General features: G+C 46.9%; 8 protein-coding genes across 8 annotated transcripts; 2 read left to right on the top strand and 6 right to left on the bottom strand.

Moving 5' to 3' along the window:
* Window positions 1-92: 92 nt before the first annotated feature.
* On the bottom strand, window positions 93-1882 carry EV420DRAFT_1261735 (uncharacterized protein; the record flags this gene model as incomplete). Its single annotated transcript, XM_060467091.1, has 6 exons — window positions 93-320; window positions 374-528; window positions 580-904; window positions 962-1345; window positions 1400-1516; window positions 1574-1882. The coding sequence occupies 6 exons, from the start codon at window positions 1880-1882 to the stop codon at window positions 93-95; spliced, it is 1518 nt and encodes a 505-aa protein (XP_060337183.1).
* Window positions 1883-1942: 60 nt separating this feature from the next.
* On the top strand, window positions 1943-4232 carry EV420DRAFT_1301213 (molybdenum cofactor biosynthesis prote; the record flags this gene model as incomplete). The annotated part of the gene is made up of 8 exons (XM_060468397.1): window positions 1943-2150; window positions 2199-2313; window positions 2363-2530; window positions 2580-2700; window positions 2755-2981; window positions 3033-3256; window positions 3309-3480; window positions 3508-4232. Exons 1-8 carry the CDS (start codon window positions 2049-2051, stop codon window positions 4230-4232), a joined length of 1854 nt encoding a protein of 617 aa, XP_060337182.1. The 5' UTR covers window positions 1943-2048.
* Window positions 4233-4259: 27 nt separating this feature from the next.
* Window positions 4260-5128, bottom strand: EV420DRAFT_1511202 (uncharacterized protein). Its single transcript, XM_060471563.1, has 4 exons — window positions 4886-5128; window positions 4719-4800; window positions 4580-4658; window positions 4260-4516 (listed from the first exon to the last, which is right to left on the bottom strand). Exons 1-4 carry the CDS (start codon window positions 4977-4979, stop codon window positions 4445-4447), a joined length of 327 nt encoding a protein of 108 aa, XP_060337181.1. The 5' UTR covers window positions 4980-5128; the 3' UTR covers window positions 4260-4444.
* Window positions 5107-7009, bottom strand: EV420DRAFT_1710665 (uncharacterized protein; the record flags this gene model as incomplete). Its single annotated transcript, XM_060479613.1, has 7 exons — window positions 5107-5793; window positions 5842-5940; window positions 5969-6022; window positions 6073-6426; window positions 6476-6581; window positions 6633-6661; window positions 6746-7009. 7 exons carry the CDS (start codon window positions 7007-7009, stop codon window positions 5458-5460), a joined length of 1242 nt encoding a protein of 413 aa, XP_060337180.1. The 3' UTR covers window positions 5107-5457.
* Window positions 7010-7497: 488 nt separating this feature from the next.
* EV420DRAFT_1617617 (mitochondrial carrier domain-containing protein) lies at window positions 7498-10588 on the bottom strand (the record flags this gene model as incomplete). The annotated part of the gene is made up of 17 exons (XM_060475262.1): window positions 7498-7656; window positions 7783-7892; window positions 7946-8029; window positions 8080-8114; window positions 8177-8428; window positions 8488-8513; window positions 8570-8697; window positions 8756-8886; window positions 9049-9100; window positions 9150-9442; window positions 9561-9685; window positions 9741-9862; window positions 9919-9971; window positions 10022-10111; window positions 10161-10297; window positions 10344-10365; window positions 10419-10588. 17 exons carry the CDS (start codon window positions 10586-10588, stop codon window positions 7498-7500), a joined length of 1989 nt encoding a protein of 662 aa, XP_060337179.1.
* A 230-nt stretch (window positions 10589-10818) lies between these two features.
* On the bottom strand, window positions 10819-13249 carry EV420DRAFT_824299 (Met-10+ like-protein-domain-containing protein). The gene is made up of 9 exons (XM_060483613.1): window positions 12661-13249; window positions 12514-12608; window positions 12366-12461; window positions 12239-12316; window positions 12122-12186; window positions 11956-12066; window positions 11669-11905; window positions 11240-11620; window positions 10819-11188 (listed from the first exon to the last, which is right to left on the bottom strand). The coding sequence occupies exons 1-9, from the start codon at window positions 12882-12884 to the stop codon at window positions 11045-11047; spliced, it is 1431 nt and encodes a 476-aa protein (XP_060337178.1). The 5' UTR covers window positions 12885-13249; the 3' UTR covers window positions 10819-11044.
* EV420DRAFT_1511196 (TatD DNase family Scn1) lies at window positions 12899-14644 on the top strand. Its single transcript, XM_060471562.1, has 5 exons — window positions 12899-13004; window positions 13053-13248; window positions 13306-13793; window positions 13850-14438; window positions 14490-14644. Exons 1-4 carry the CDS (start codon window positions 12996-12998, stop codon window positions 14207-14209), a joined length of 1053 nt encoding a protein of 350 aa, XP_060337177.1. The 5' UTR covers window positions 12899-12995; the 3' UTR covers window positions 14210-14438; window positions 14490-14644.
* EV420DRAFT_824274 (uncharacterized protein) lies at window positions 14263-15330 on the bottom strand. The gene is made up of 6 exons (XM_060483612.1): window positions 15062-15330; window positions 14879-15010; window positions 14763-14824; window positions 14622-14708; window positions 14490-14572; window positions 14263-14438 (listed from the first exon to the last, which is right to left on the bottom strand). Exons 1-6 carry the CDS (start codon window positions 15242-15244, stop codon window positions 14317-14319), a joined length of 669 nt encoding a protein of 222 aa, XP_060337176.1. The 5' UTR covers window positions 15245-15330; the 3' UTR covers window positions 14263-14316.
* Window positions 15331-15342: the final 12 nt, after the last annotated feature.

Here is a 15342-nt window from a genome sequence, read left to right as displayed (position 1 = left end):
CAAGAGTAAGGTTAGGGTTACGCGCGATCTATTATCCATAGTACTTTCTTGGTACTTTCCACGTTCTCGAAGCAAGTATTTAGCATGTTCTACTACTGCTTGGCAATACCACGCATCCATATCTCGTAGATACACCACTTTTCTGAATCATCCATGTCATCTGAAAGCATAACTCTGAAAGAATGCCCATTGACCTCGTATAAATGCCTCTTGTCGCTGAATTCTGGTGACGACATACGGATACTACACTCTCTCATAGCCGCTGGGGCGTATGTTCTGCCTGCTATGTCGACGCAGGACATATTATGGATTGTAGACACCTGACCTTTCGCAATTAATGACACCGGCTAGTACAATGATGAAAATGCAGTACCCATGACTTGGTGAAAGGGGAGTACATTTCAAAATGCGACTTATGAAGAATCGCCACCGTAGCATTATCCGTCAAAATCACCATGTGAATTTCTGTCCAGGCACTATCCAGGTCTCGTAGCATATCTAGAGATATTGCATCCCCTTTTTTTCCACCTAAGGACTAGCTCAATTCATTGAATTTTAATGTCCGGGACGGTACTTCACCTGTTAAGCTGCGGAAAGCGGTATCCGCTCGAGTATCAACTGCATGAGACAGAGGGTAGAGCAGATAGTGCTTTGTATCTTCTTCCAACAAGAGACTGCTGTCTTCTCGAGTGAAGACGTCCGCAGAAGATACATCGACTATCTCAGGAAGAAGTCTGATTGAGGTTTCTAGAACACAAGGCAGTCCCCTGCAAGACGTGCGAGAGACAGATGTCCTTGGCAAAGACGGTAAACTGTACTGAATATACGGAATATCTCCAACACCGGGTAGACAGGGAGTCCTCTCGCAGGCAATAATCGAGGAAAGCAACTCCGTAGCCCTGTTCTGAGAGTCAAAAAATCAGCTGAACAGCTGATATTAGGTACAACGACGGTAACTTACGATATGTTTTCGATTACGTTCGTTCCCTTCGGTGCCTACAGTAAATGGCTTGCCGCCCTGGAGTTCAATACCCTGATCAAACCAGACTTCTGGATACTCATTGCGTAAGATTGTAAAGTAATTGTCCACCATCTTCATTTCATCTTCTGTGAGATGAAGAAGCCTCAAAAGAGATAAGAAATCCACAGCAAGGGATCGAGGAAATATTGCTCCATGGCCGAGCCAAGCGAAGGATGTGTGGATGCTTGATCCGACGTCAAGTCTTCGCAGTTGACTTGATAGTAATTCGTGTGCAGGCAGCAAATGTATACCTGTCTTCGATGACGAAGACATACGTGCGCGCATCGCAAGGATGACTTCCGGTAATACTATGTAGTCATCATCCTAGAAATTTGGCTTGGGTGACCGACCCCACCGGACGGTACGAATCCCACGCACCTGAACAAAACAAAAAGGTGTCGAGACTTGAGCACATGCCATAAATCTGGCTTGGAAATACAGATTATCAGGTGCATTGTACACCCTTAGCCTACTCCCTGTACATGGAGCGAAGTCCTATTACGAAGACGTGACTTTTGAGAGAATGTAAGAACAAACACAAAAAAGGCAAACAAATTCGAAGATTTGATTCGGACTGTTGTTCCACACAAATACGGTATGGATTGTATTTTCAAGAGAAGGACCACAAAGCAGAGAAACTATTTTGACGACGTTGGTAAACCGAGACCAGTTCAGAATCACCGCGGTGGTATCAGGGTGTCCGTTTGGATCAGGATCAGGAAATCCAACCCGTTCAAAAGAACCGTTCACTCCGCTCTCGACGTATGTCGCAGGAAATGACGGTGCGACGTCTAACCGAAAAGAACCCAGCAGAAGCGATAGCAGAAGAAAGACCAGTGGCCAGAAAAAAAATCCCGACATGATGATGGTACAGGACACGCCCCTATGGAAGCTTTGTGGCTGCTTACGTTCGCGTGGACCTTGATAGCTTCTTACTGCCACGACCAGCGAGGCTGCCCGTGCTAGCTATCAATGCCGTCTCCATAATCTCTGGACATCAGGAATAGCGTGCTCACTTATCGCGACGATGCAATGGAGCAGAATCCGTTCGGTGTCCCTTTGGACCGCTCATCGGCGCACCCTTATGACCTCGTTGTGTTTGCAATCGGATCTCAAGGCTCAAGCACAGGTAATATTAGGACCTGGATGATCGCTGTCTTTACTGACAATTGTATAGGCCAGAATATCCCACGTCGACGCCGTCTCTCCCTTTTCGCCCGCATTAATTGACACTTTCCGCCGACGACACGACTATCTACGTATCTCTCTGACGGAGAGGTGCAATTTGCGATGTACGTTATATTCGGCCTCATATATGGAATCGTGTCTCAACGGACTCAGGTTTTTACTGCATGCCTGAGGAAGGAATCGAATTGTCCCCTGAAAGTCATCTTCTCACAAACGAAGAAGTTCTTCGTCTTGCGGCGTTATTTGTTAAAAGTGGTGTTACAAAGATACGATTGACCGGCGGAGAACCAACAGTCCGAAAAGGTTTGAATGAGATCATTGGTGTGTTCTAAGTTCTCATCACTATAGCTCCTTCATTAATCTGGGCTAGGTGGTCTGAATGAACTGCGCCCATATGGTTTACGATCCATAGCTATGACTACAAATGGACTCGCTCTTCCAAGAAGACTTCCGGCCTTGATTGACCAGGGTTTAACCCATCTTAATTTAAGGTAAGAGACGTCCTGCGTTGTTAAGTTATGCGTATGGAATCTGAGTGTTCCAAGCCTGGATACTTTGGACCCGTATAAGTTTGAGTTCATGACTCGCCGAAGAGGCCACGAGGCCGTTCTGAAAGCTTTGGATGTTGCCCTCGCCTCACGGGTACTTGTTTCTGTAAAGCTGAACGTTGTTGTCATCAAGGGCCTCAATGATTCGGAGGTACTCGACTTCATTGAAATGACAAAAGAGCGATTGCTGTCTGTCCGATTTATTGAATTTATGCCATTCACAGGTCCGTGTAACTCTGCATATGACCTGAGGCATATTTGATATCGGTGCATAGGCAATGCTTGGGATAAACACAAGATGGTTCCGTCAAATGTACTTCTCGATAAAATCATCTTGCGTCATCCCGATATCGAGAGAGTTTCCGACGATGCGAACGACACTGCACGTTCATGGCGAGTACCTGGTTACAAGGGAACCTTTGGCTTCATCAGTAGCATGTCAGACCACTTTTGTTCCTCCTGTAATCGCCTGAGGATAACTGCAGACGGTCAGATCAAGGTCAATGAGTGGATCTTTGTTATTACCAGTGTAATTTTGACCTTCTTTGTAGGTTTGCCTCTTTGATGCGAAGGAAATATCTCTTAGAGATGCGATGCGAGACGGCGCCACCGACAACGAACTCCTTCAGGTGATCGGCAAAGCAGTATCTGGCAAACAGGAAAAACATGCAAATATGGAAGATATTGATGTAATTACGAATCGCCCGATGATTCTGATAGGTGGTTGAGTGCCCATTCATTGTTCAGTAGACAAGTCTTTGATGGATTTGGCCATGTTTCTGATTTTATACCCACTGTCAGGTCCGTCTGCCTTTTCCTTTCCCCGTCTGTCAAGTCGGAAGGTCAACCTTAAACTGCATGGTCTTCGATGTCGGCACTACAGTTCCCCGGTCCCTCCATCACTACCTCGTCTCACTCACATCAATGACCAGGGACGTACCAGCATGGTCGATGTGTCCTCGAAGGAAGTTACACAGCGTACTGCCACAGCAACCGGGCGTATTTTCATCCCTCTCGTTGCTTACGAACTCCTAACTTCGACGTACCCGGGCGGCGAAGAACCTTCGGCGGTCTTGGAGAAGGCAAAACAGAAAGTTCGCCGGAAAGGCGACACGCTTACTGTCGCACAGCTTGCAGCTATAATGGGGTCCAAGAAAACATCAGACCTCATCCCGCTTTGTCATCCCCTTCAATTGTCCAACGTTTCCGTATCGCTGACACCCGAGTCACCATCGCACGACATCCAACGTCATAGTGTTTTGTGTCGTGCGACGGTATGTTGTGATGGCAAAACTGGCGTAGAAATGGAAGCTCTAACTGCTGTGTCAGTTGGATTGCTGACTGTATGGGACATGCTGAAGGCTGTGGCCGGGAAGGAGATGGAGATCGGAGAAATCGTTGTTATGGAGAAGTCAGGTGGAAAGAGCGGGGATTTCGTTCGAAATGTAGATACTCATCATGCACTGTCTAAATGACCCTTTAGTCTTCAGTTACATATGTATGTAGAATCAGACTGATCGTCATAAACATATGGTATTCCCTACAGGTCCTAGAGATTGTGCTAAGATCGTCAGGATTAACCAGTAAAATATAGACAGCTCTGTCATATATAATATTCTCCTGTGACTAAGGGATGATGGACATGACGCTAATAGTCAAAATACGACTTTTCATCGTGGTACTTGGCTCAGGCGGACTGAATAAATTCTTGGAGACCCGCCGAAATTTCACTATCCACGAGGCGCGACGCCTCGATGCCCTGCAAAGATATAGATATTGACTCAACGTACAACACAAAGAAAAGAGGACTGGAACAACATACATCTTTCAATTTAACGATCGTAGGGATGGACTCTATTTTCCAAGGATCTCCACGAAACTCGTTGGCTGGAGTTTTCCACCTAGCGACCAATGGCTATGAGCACGGATGTATTCCCATTGCTCTGGAAAACAAGACAAACGTTGGTCTGTCTCCAACATAGATGATCAATGCGCTCGGAGACTGATCTGATCCAAAGGTATCTTTAATGAGCCCATCGACGACTCGACAGTCCTGTAGTCAGGGTGTTAGCGCTCAATCTCAAACGTGCCAAGACATCTTTACCGGGCACCAGAGCTGACCATCAACTGATGGAGGAGTAGAAGATCAAGTAATCGTGCTTGATCTCTTCTGGCTTTGGTGTGGATCCTGTGAAGGTATCGTCGGCAATATGAAGAGGCATTTTTGCGATCGACTTGACGGGAAGATAAGTGCTGTGCACGGACCGTTACACAGTAAGTACTTCAGTCTAAATAAGTGTAGGCAAATGTCGACAGGTGTCGCAAGCAAGGCACGACATGTCGTGACCTAGCCTTTGTGACCAAGACCATATGCTATTAAGAAGAGGAAGAAGAGATATGAATGCAACGCGCTTCTCAAAGCATTCCATTTTCCCATCAGTATAACGAAAGTAAATACAGTGCAAGCTAAGTAATCGAAGCAAACGAGGAATCGACCCTATGAAACCCTTTGCGAAACGACAGAATACGAATTAAGCGTCGTAATACTGTTAAAAGCAGTCAAAAAATCAGAAATCGATGGTATAGATAGAGTCCATGGTGTATAAAGGTTGGTTGTGTAAGCCAAAGCGAATCAAAATTCTCTACAGACGTGAATTGGAGACGTGATAGCAATGCAAATGCAATTGGATGGGAAATGGCTTAGTATCCGCCATACGAGCCGCCGTATGAATTACCGGATGAACCATACGTGGCTTGTGCAGCAGCCGCACTTGAACTTGACTTATCCCAGGACACCGACGACGTAGCAGCAGAACCATACGTGTTGTATGGATTACTGTTGCCTGTGGTGAGTGACCAAGACGACTTGCACTTGCCCAAACAATCAGCGAGACCGGTATTGTAAACTTGCTGTGTCGTAGTAGCTGTGGCAGTCTCTGTCTGAGTCGCAGTCGCAGTCGCAGTTGCCGTGGAGGTTTGGAGAACTGTCATCTGGTCTGTAACAGTCGCGGTTTGGGTTTGCAGAACAGTTTTAGTCTACGAAGAATCAGTGTCTTGTCTTCAAGGAAGCGATAATAGACATACGTTGTCAATGACCTGGGTACTGACCCACACACTAGTGTACGTGGTGGGATATACGACAGTCGACACTTCAGTTTGAGTGACAACAGCTGTTTCTGTCTGCTTCAGCGTAGCGGTTGCAGGTTTGAACAACAGTCATCTGATCAGTGACGGTGGCAGTTTGGGTCTGTAGTACGGTCTGGGTCTGCACGGGGAAATCAGTCTACTATTAGGATGGTAGTCACCTATACTCACATTGTCAATGACTTGAGTGCTAACCCAAACACTGGTGTACGTGGTGGGGTACACAACAGTCGACACTTCAGTCTTGGTGACAAAGTCTGTTTCAGTCTCCTTTTGAGTTTCAGTCGCAGTAGCAGTCTGGACTTCAGTCTGGGTGTAGACGTTGGTCTGAGTCTGAGTCTCTGTAGCCGTAAGAGTGTGCTCTTCCACTGAGGTTTTGTCGATGGTTTCTGTCGACACCCAGACGCGCGTAGTCGGGACCATCTCAACTGAGGTAACGACGGCAGTCTGCGTCACCATTTGGACGTCGGTCTGCGTTTGTGTAACATATTGAACGACCGTAGTTGGGACGACTTGTGTCTCGGTCTGCTCAGTATGAGACGATAGGCCACCAGAAAGGATAATGAATACATACTGCCGTATAAGTCACAGTGTTATACGCTGTCTCAGTCACAGTCTGAGTAACTGTTGAGGCATATTGATTGCAATCCGATTGGTAGCCATATCCTCCTCCACCGTTGCTAAAATCAATATAAGAGAAGCACAAGAAGTGAAAGGTTTAGCTGACGTACTTAATGATGATAGTGGTGGCGTAACATCCCTGCACCGCAGTGCTATCATACTTAAATTGATAATGAATTTTAGACTTTTGACCTTGGAGCATCAAAGAAAAAAAAATACGAACCCACGATTCAGTCTGACAGGAACCATCGCCACCTTTGTAATAACCATATCCACACTGCAGTGATTTGTAGCCCCCGCTCGTGTACGAATCATAGGGCATCACATCATAAAAGCCGGAAGAGGAAGGAGCTGCAGTAGGAGCAGAGTACGCGGCAGCACCATTATCGACCGGAGTTGGGGTTGCAGGAACCATGGACACTCCACCATTCACCACCTGAGCGACGGCAGTGCTTGCCAGAGCTAGACCAAAGATAATTGACTTCATGATGAAAAGAGTGAACTGCGAAGGGGCCGGTGTGGTATTCAAACGAAATGCGAATTTGGAGAACGAAAAAGCGGTCTACGCGCTGTCAACTGTCTTGCAGTGAAAATGGGAAAATGTGCGGAAAGCTTGAGACCAAGCGCTCTGTGGATCAGCGCGTCAGATCATGGTGCACGGATACCGCAATAGATGCGACGACCTACCACTAAAAAACGAAAGAAGGGGGGAGAGAAAACGAAAACGAAACCAAAAAGAACGAAAGGTGAGAAAAAGGGTGAGAGAATAGGGTATCGTGGACGGCGGTATTTGAGGCGCTCCCGGGCAGGAGTCCCACACGATCTATCTGATGGATCGGATTCGGCACTGCCCATCATGCTGGCCATCTCGGTGTCTCCAGGGCCCCAACATGTTCAACATCATTCCCTTCCCTCGGGTCTCGCTTCACTATTGGTCAACCGCGGTAGCCAGTCATAATCAATATATTGGCGGGTCTATCTACCTTCTACCTTGAGTGCTGATGCACGTCTACCAAAGTCTCCATTTACATCCAAGAGAATTTTCAGGGCATTACGCGCCCGTATCCTAGACAGTTCGTCGCGACGGGACGTCAGGACGGTCTCAACCTTCGGGGGTGCTTCCGCCCATGGATACTGCAAAGGGGTCGTTGTTAGCCAATCAAGTTTAGCGCACGCCAAGGAATTACTCACGGGCAACTAGAGTAAATAGGTCCATCACGTCAGAATACCCGGTTAGATGTGTACCGTGGATTCACTCACCGATTTCTTGAGTTCCTCGTAAGCCAATAGCGTGAACCCAAACTGAGGACTACTCCGAAGAATACGAGCTGGACCTCCTTTGAACAAGGCTTTAAAGCCTTCCTCTCGATCTTGGATACGAAAGTTAACGATCAGCCACGTGCATGAGAAGAAAATGACACACAGATCTTTACAAACGCATCTTGAAGCCCCTTGTAGTGTGTTTGTCCTTTTCTGGCCTCAACTTGAAGACGAGTCTTTACGACGTCTAAATTTAGATCAGACGCGAAGGTGCATAGCTTCATAGAAGTTCTATACCTGCAGGTGTCGTGAAATACGCCGCTGGCATACCGCTGTTTCATCCGCATATGCATCGATCAATGAAGTGTCAATCAGTGGCAATGAAGATGCTCACGCAATCCCAGCAGCACTTAATGTCTCCAAAAACGACAGCTGTTTGCCATTATATCCTTCATTGAACACGTCCGACTTCAAGTGACCATACGCAGGAAAGTAAATCGCGGAAAAAGGAATGTCGCGCATTAAGCATGCGCTGGCTCCCTTGTATAAACCGAGGACACCAAGTTGCCGAATGATGTGAACCGCACCCTTCGGGACTGCTCCTTCAAGCTTAGCAGTCTCACCTTGAACTTGGAGTCGGATCTTTCTGTGTGCACGTCATCTCAGTTGGATTGAACACTCCTAAAAGGGCTTATTTGTACGAACACAATCTCCAAAGGGTTGGTGAAAACCTGATTGATGGCCGAAATCAATCATTCCATCCATTGAATCAAGACATTGCACGTACCACTTGGCATCCTCCGGCAGTACCACCAGCCACTAGCTCCCAAATTAACTTGATACGTCCCGTCTCGGGATCCATAGTCTTGGAACGGACAAGGTCATTGACAGTTAACTTGATGGCCTTCTCTGGTGCTACACCCTATAACAAAAATTAAAATCGCATTCCATGCAAATAGAAATACCACGCTACATACGATAAGTTGAGGTCCAAGACCACGGTAAAATCCGAGGAACCCTTCGTTACGGAATATCTTTTGCGCACAATCAATGCTGTTTTTATAAAGAAGTTGTCCGACAACAGTGCTTCGTTGATTTTGCATGCTGATGATGTCATTTAAATCCTGCCATCATTGTATGAAACCCATATTTTGCTTACCGCGTCTAAAGAAAAGATCAATAAAGTTAACTGGAGCAAAACTGGAGTACGTGTACCTTAACTAAACAAAGCGTGAGTGGTGTGAAGGACTCAAAAAGTTAAGGGACTTACCCATATCGATAGGGTATACAATCGTTGCACCAAATGCACCAGCCACGCCTATGCAGTATGAGTGAATGAACTACCGTAGAAGGACCATTTCACAGACCGCCCAATACAAAATTGTACGAGGAATGGAGCACTGAATTGAGGAAAGATTCGGTATGAGGAGCTTTAGCTTCCACTTCTTCGCGAGGGGCCTTCCACCTTGGGTCAAGTAATTGAGCGAAATCAATCAATGCCAGACGTTGAGTACTACTTCCACGACCTGCGAAGTGGAAGATGATGGAGGCCTCCATTGGAGTAAACAGAGAGTAACGAGAACTTGACGCGGAATAGTTGAGGAAATCTGATTGGTCGATCCTCCCATCTTTGCTCTTCGCAGTAGCCTCACGAATAATGCTGTATACAGCGTGAGAATAAATACGATTGACACTAGTGAAGACACATCATACCGTTCCACCATATCCATTTCTAGTGACACGGTCTTAGTACATGCTTTGAGGCAGTATGGAATGACAAACCTCTAATAACATTATGGAAGGCGATTACTTCCGAATAAGATATACGTTGTCCTGGAGTAAGTGTGCAAAGGGTCGGGAGCCTGTCTATAACTGCATCCGACAATTTATGTCCAGCAATTTCCTGCAATAGAGTTGTTCAGAAGTCCCATTATACGAACACGAACCATAAAACGTACTAGAATGATCTGCTTAAACTGTTCGGGCCGAATAAATCCGTCCTGGTCGGTGTCTAAAAATCTAAAGGCTTGTCGAAGACGTTCGCCTTGCAAACCCTTCATAAGTTGTGTAAACTCGTTATCTGTACGAAACGTGACATTAATGATGGTGGAATTCGAGGAGGTCCTGGGTGCTTACATCCCAATACACGTGTCCCGTTCTTTTTCCCGAGATAGAGTTTAACCCAGTCACTGGTTATGAGTAAATAAATTTGACATGGTGGACATAGAAAATATCGCACCAATTGAAGTCGAATGGAATCGAGCCTGGGGGGATATTGGCACTGTAGACGGTCTTGAATTCGTCAAAGTCGATGAAACCGGAGCCGTCGCTACGAACATATGAGCAGTAGTTCGGATACGGACTACCAGAATACTGACACGTCAAAGTACTGGAATGCCATCCAGTAGTCAGCGTCCGGGCGCTTCAAACCGGTTTGGAAGACCACAAAGTCCTCCCAAGAAACCAATCCCCGTTTTGCAGTGTCCGCCACACGGAAAAAGAATAGAAAACTGGGCTCGACCAATTTTTGACGAGTCATCTCTTGGCGCAATAGCGTTGACGAAGCTTTCGGGATCCAAGTACCTGACGGGTGCAACGTCACACAAGGCATGTCTCTGGCGAGACGAAGAACTTACTTGTCACCGCCGACCTCCTTCGAGTTGACATCGAATGTTCGCCGCCATCGTCTAAGCTCGGACTCTGGCACGGCTACCGCGGTTCGAACAGAGTTGAGAGCGCTAGCAGCAAGCGAAGACGGGTGGGCATTGTCGCAGTGAGCAATTGGAAAAATTGAAGGGAACACCATGCTGGCCGTTGTCTAAGGTAGGGAAGGAGAGGGTATCGTGGAAGGGAACGACGGTGGAGGTAGAGAGGAGAGAAATTTACGCTGTGATCGTGTTTTCTGTGGGCTCCAGAGTCGGACCGAAAATAGAGATGCGGGGTTAACTCCTAACTCAAGCCATGTGACTTGTGTCAAAATGCGAACGGAACAATGGACGGAACAAAGCGGCTGCCTCTTCCTCCAAATATTTTCAGAGCAATTCCCTTTCGTCGGTATTTTTTTGCATACAACAAAATATGAGACCCTTTTCTTGTATTTCCGCTCAATTTTGGACCTTTTCACCATGGCCAGAGTTCAGAAAACCTCTCCGTGAATCAGCGAAAGCATACCGGTATCTTCCGGATACCTCCGTCCATCTCCCGTTATCCAAAGCATTCAACGTATTCGAAATTCTTATCTACACGAGTAGCGACACGCTTCTTAGGACTCCGCTACCTCGCCCAGGGCCACTTCCCGAGGCAGCCTGAAGCTGATGCAGTACATCTCCTTACCTGGTGCTACGGATCGTATGTGCACGATGCAAACATCTTCTGATACAGAATGGCCAAGGACCTGCTCAACTCGCTGTAGGCAAGAGTCAGGTACGCGGAGGCCGAGTATTAAGGAAATTCCCACCTTGAGAATGTCGACTCGGGCATTGTCTTCCTCGAGCTCCCGAGTAAAACAATGGCAATGCACCATGGGCATTCTCGTGTAATGCTCGGTAAGGACTGGCGTGGAGAGCACCCCCCGGAAGGCATCCAAAAAGCTTATGGCTGAATCTGGCAAATTCATCACCAAATGAGTGATTGTTCGACGTAGTGGCAACACAAGACGATCGCTTTGATTTTGGGGGGTCGACGAGTTCTTGGCGGCTTGCTTCTGCAGCTTGCGTTCCAGTGTCTTGCTCTTCCGGGGACCGGTATACGGCTGAAATGGATTTTCTATGGGTCGCATGAAAACATCTCGAATAAAGGTTCGACCATCCTCGCAGGACACTCGTACAAGGTCTTCCACCTATGGCGTGTATAAGCCATCGTTTGTTTGGGTTGCATCAATGCTCACGTTATTATTAACGACGTTCTGAGTCAAATATTTTGCACTGTTCGGATTGAGATCGTTGGCAAAGATACCACATCCAAGTTTAGCAGCTGGTATAGCAAAGGGACCGACACCCGCGAAGACGTCTGCCAATATGTCTGAAGGGTCCAACAGTTTTACAATTCGGTCGTGCTCCGGATGCAATCGGGAATTCCAATATACTTGAGAGAAATCAAACGTAAAGCGACAATTCGACTCGTGCTGGGGTACGAAATGAGCTGAGAACAAGAAGTGATAACATTTGGACCAACATGTGTGACAACATAATCGGGTTTCCCTGCTAGGAGTTCCATCCGAAAGAATCGAAATTGGGTGTCAATTTCATGAAGCTTATTGACGACGGTCTCGATTTGCTTGTTTTTCTACGTGTGATCCGCTTAGAGGGGGAACAAGAATGAAAAAGGGCACACAACGTACATCAAGGAACACTTGACCAATTGCGTACTTGTATGGCAAGTACTCATCATTTAAATTGAAGTGCGCTGCGAGAAAGAATAAATGAAATCTCCCCTGAATATATTGAACACGGCGTACCGACATGACCTGTTGCCGCAAAACCAACAGGTGACCCTTCTACTAGCTCCTCGGGGAGGACCGCGGCAAGAATTTCGCCTTGAAGAGTTTAGAGGGGTACGCCCAAAGCAGGAAACGGGGCACGTACTTGCGGTCCAATAGTCGTAATCAAGGTCCACCGTGTAATCGGCAAATCCAATGCAATCACGGTCGACAATTTCTTGTGCCTCAGGGGAAAGCTGAGCTGGCTTGTGGTTGTTGAATCAAACTATACGCAGCTCTGGATGAGATTATACCTTTTTCTGTGATTCTGAGTAACACTAATCGATCACCGTCGGGATTGGATGGGTCCTTGACCACGGGACTAAGTTTCGGCGCTCCGACGAGGAACCTAGATGGTGTGTGTGTAAGCACTGCGCTCCGTCTACTGATCAAGAGCGTACCTCCTCAGCGCTGTCGATTTTATGATGCTGTTCGTCTTATTTGGAGGTACACGAAGGGCAAGAACTGAAATGCGTTTTCGGAATGCATCCTTGTCAAGTGGATGTAGAGAGCCGTGGTATCTTGGCGGTGTGGTGTCAATCGGGGGGATGGAATGCATGGAACGAAAAACAGAAAATTGAATGAATAGTGAGTTTCTCTTGAAACAGCTCGTCGCTGCAAGCATCAAGGAACTTTTTCGACATTGATTCGGACCGGAGCCGCCAACGCCCTCCAGATCAAATATGCATCAATATGTGCGTCATCTTCTGTAACTCGAGTCTTATCGCTTGATATCATGTCTGGGGTTAGCAGTTTAATATTCAAAAAACCAATTCTGCTTACCACTTTTTAGGCCTCCCTCCCTGATGAATCTGTACTACAGCATATTGTGGATGCGCACTGCCATCCTACAGATGCCCCATCAATATCCGCCGAATCCATGGATAAACTCCAGATTACTGTATGTGCAATGGGGTCGAGAACATCAGACCAAGTCCTTGTAAAAAATTTGGCCTCTTCGTATCCGCAGAAAGTTATTCCTTGCTTTGGTGAGCGGTCCTCACGATGTGTTCGACAGTTATTCTGATTCGATCACTGTATTATAGGATATCATCCATGGTTTACTCACTGTATCGCTCTACACTCTGGCGTGTCTAAGGATGAACACTACAGAGACCTGTTCACCATCAAAAACCTCGATGAGTATCAAGCCATATATGACCTTCTTCCAGAGCCAGTGCCTCTCGCCGACGTCATTGCGGATGTGCAGGCCAATCTAGAAGCCTTTCCGAACGCGATGCTTGGAGAAGTCGGACTTGACAGAGCTTTCCGTATTCCCTATGATTTCGCCGCGTTCCCTCGAGAATTGACCTCTTTTACGGTTCCTATTGACCATCAACTTGCCATCCTTGAAGCCCAGGTCGACTTGGCCATTAGACTACGGCGTAATATCAGTCTTCATAGCGTCAAAGCACAAATGAACACCATGGACCTTCTCAACAAAATGAAGCAAAGACATAGCGAAAACTGGAGTAAGATTAGTATAGATTTGCATAGTTGTGGGTTGAGCCCCCAGCTATGGCGCGACATAGAGGTACGAGTTTTAAAATTTGCGACTGAACTGTGCGAAAAGCTGACCTTTCTACACAGAAAAAGCACAACAACGTTTTCCTCTCTCTGTCTACGGTCATTAACGGTCGCTCGTCGAATCACATTTCCTTAATCCAGGCCTGCTCGCCGAATAGAATTCTCGTCGAGTCTGATTTTCATGATGTAGACATGTGCACCCAACGGACTTGGGATATAGTTCTAACCGTAGCTCGTACAAAGGGCTGGCCAGTGGAAGAAGTTTGGGTCGACGAAGTAGATCCGGAAAAATGGGGTGTAGTTCGAAGGCTGGAGGAGAACTGGCGGTGCTTTAGCGCAGGCAATCACCAAGCGCCTGAGTCGTCGAAGAAAAAGAAAAAGAAAGTCGAAGAGTGGATAAGCGATTCAGAGACAGATTTCTGAATGGAACGTAACACGTCCTTGGTGCAAGAACCGAAATATTGAAATCCAAACATCCTTGCAAAATGGATCCAAGATATGACATGAGAAAAATGGGCAACGTCCCGCGACTACCAAAGATATGACAGGATAAGAATAATGCATATACCGATAATAACACCTAATATGACGGAATCTCGTCTTCGTCGTGACTTGATCATGGAAACGATATTGTTTATGCCGGGCATCGTGTCTAGAGGAACGCGTCAGCAACAAATAGTGTGACAAGTCTCCAACAGCTCACTGATGACGTTAACCATTCGCGTATTGATGCCCGCCAGAGACGAACGCTGACGGGCAAACTCTGAACGTGTCTCGTATGCTTGGCTGCAATTATATGTGAGCAACAAGCATTCCAGTTCACGAGGGGACTAACTCTATCATATCGTCCGTCATGCGGTGCGAACCATCAATCCTTCCCCTTTCCGCTAGAAGAGAATCCGCCGCCGATGACTTGTAGGCACTAGTAAAACAATGAGGAATAATATTTCCTGGAGGTGCTGCGGAGAGTTCTCACTCTATATCGTTGCGAACGCCGCTCAGTAGGTTAGCTTGCTCCATGGCTTGCTTGACACTGGCCTTTTTAAGGACGTTAATCGTTAATGCACAGCAGAAAGAAAGGTGGATATTCACTTTCGTTCTCTTCACTTCCCGTACATTGTCCTGGAATAATTCCCGATGTCTCTGAATCGCACGTAGCATTGACTGAGACACGATATCAGGCTCATTGGCTAGGGCTCCGAGTTTCTCATTCGTTTCTTCAAGCTAGCATGCTGTCAATGGGCAAGGCCTGCGTAGAACCTGACGAATACGTACCTTCTCTAGCAGATCGTCCACCTCAAGCTCCAGGTCTTTCCACCGCTCCGATGAGCCGTTCGCCTCGACGTCCTCATTAGGCCTTGAAAGTGCAGAAACGAGCTGAGAGTACGAAGTGAGCTTGGAATCGAAGAGGCTCTCCAAAGTACGGCATTGTCTGTGCAACTGTTCGTAGTTCGCCATATGACGATGAAAGCGTTGGTTAGCGGCAGGGTTCCGAATCGGCAGTTGCCGAGCTACCTGAGGCACCGCTTTCTGCACGTACTGACGTGTAGATCTGG

Source organism: Desarmillaria tabescens (assembly GCF_030435595.1).
Source record: "Desarmillaria tabescens strain CCBAS 213 chromosome Unknown EV420scaffold_4, whole genome shotgun sequence".
NCBI classification, from domain to species: domain Eukaryota; kingdom Fungi; phylum Basidiomycota; class Agaricomycetes; order Agaricales; family Physalacriaceae; genus Desarmillaria; species Desarmillaria tabescens.
This window is presented reverse-complemented; position numbering and strand designations above follow the sequence as displayed.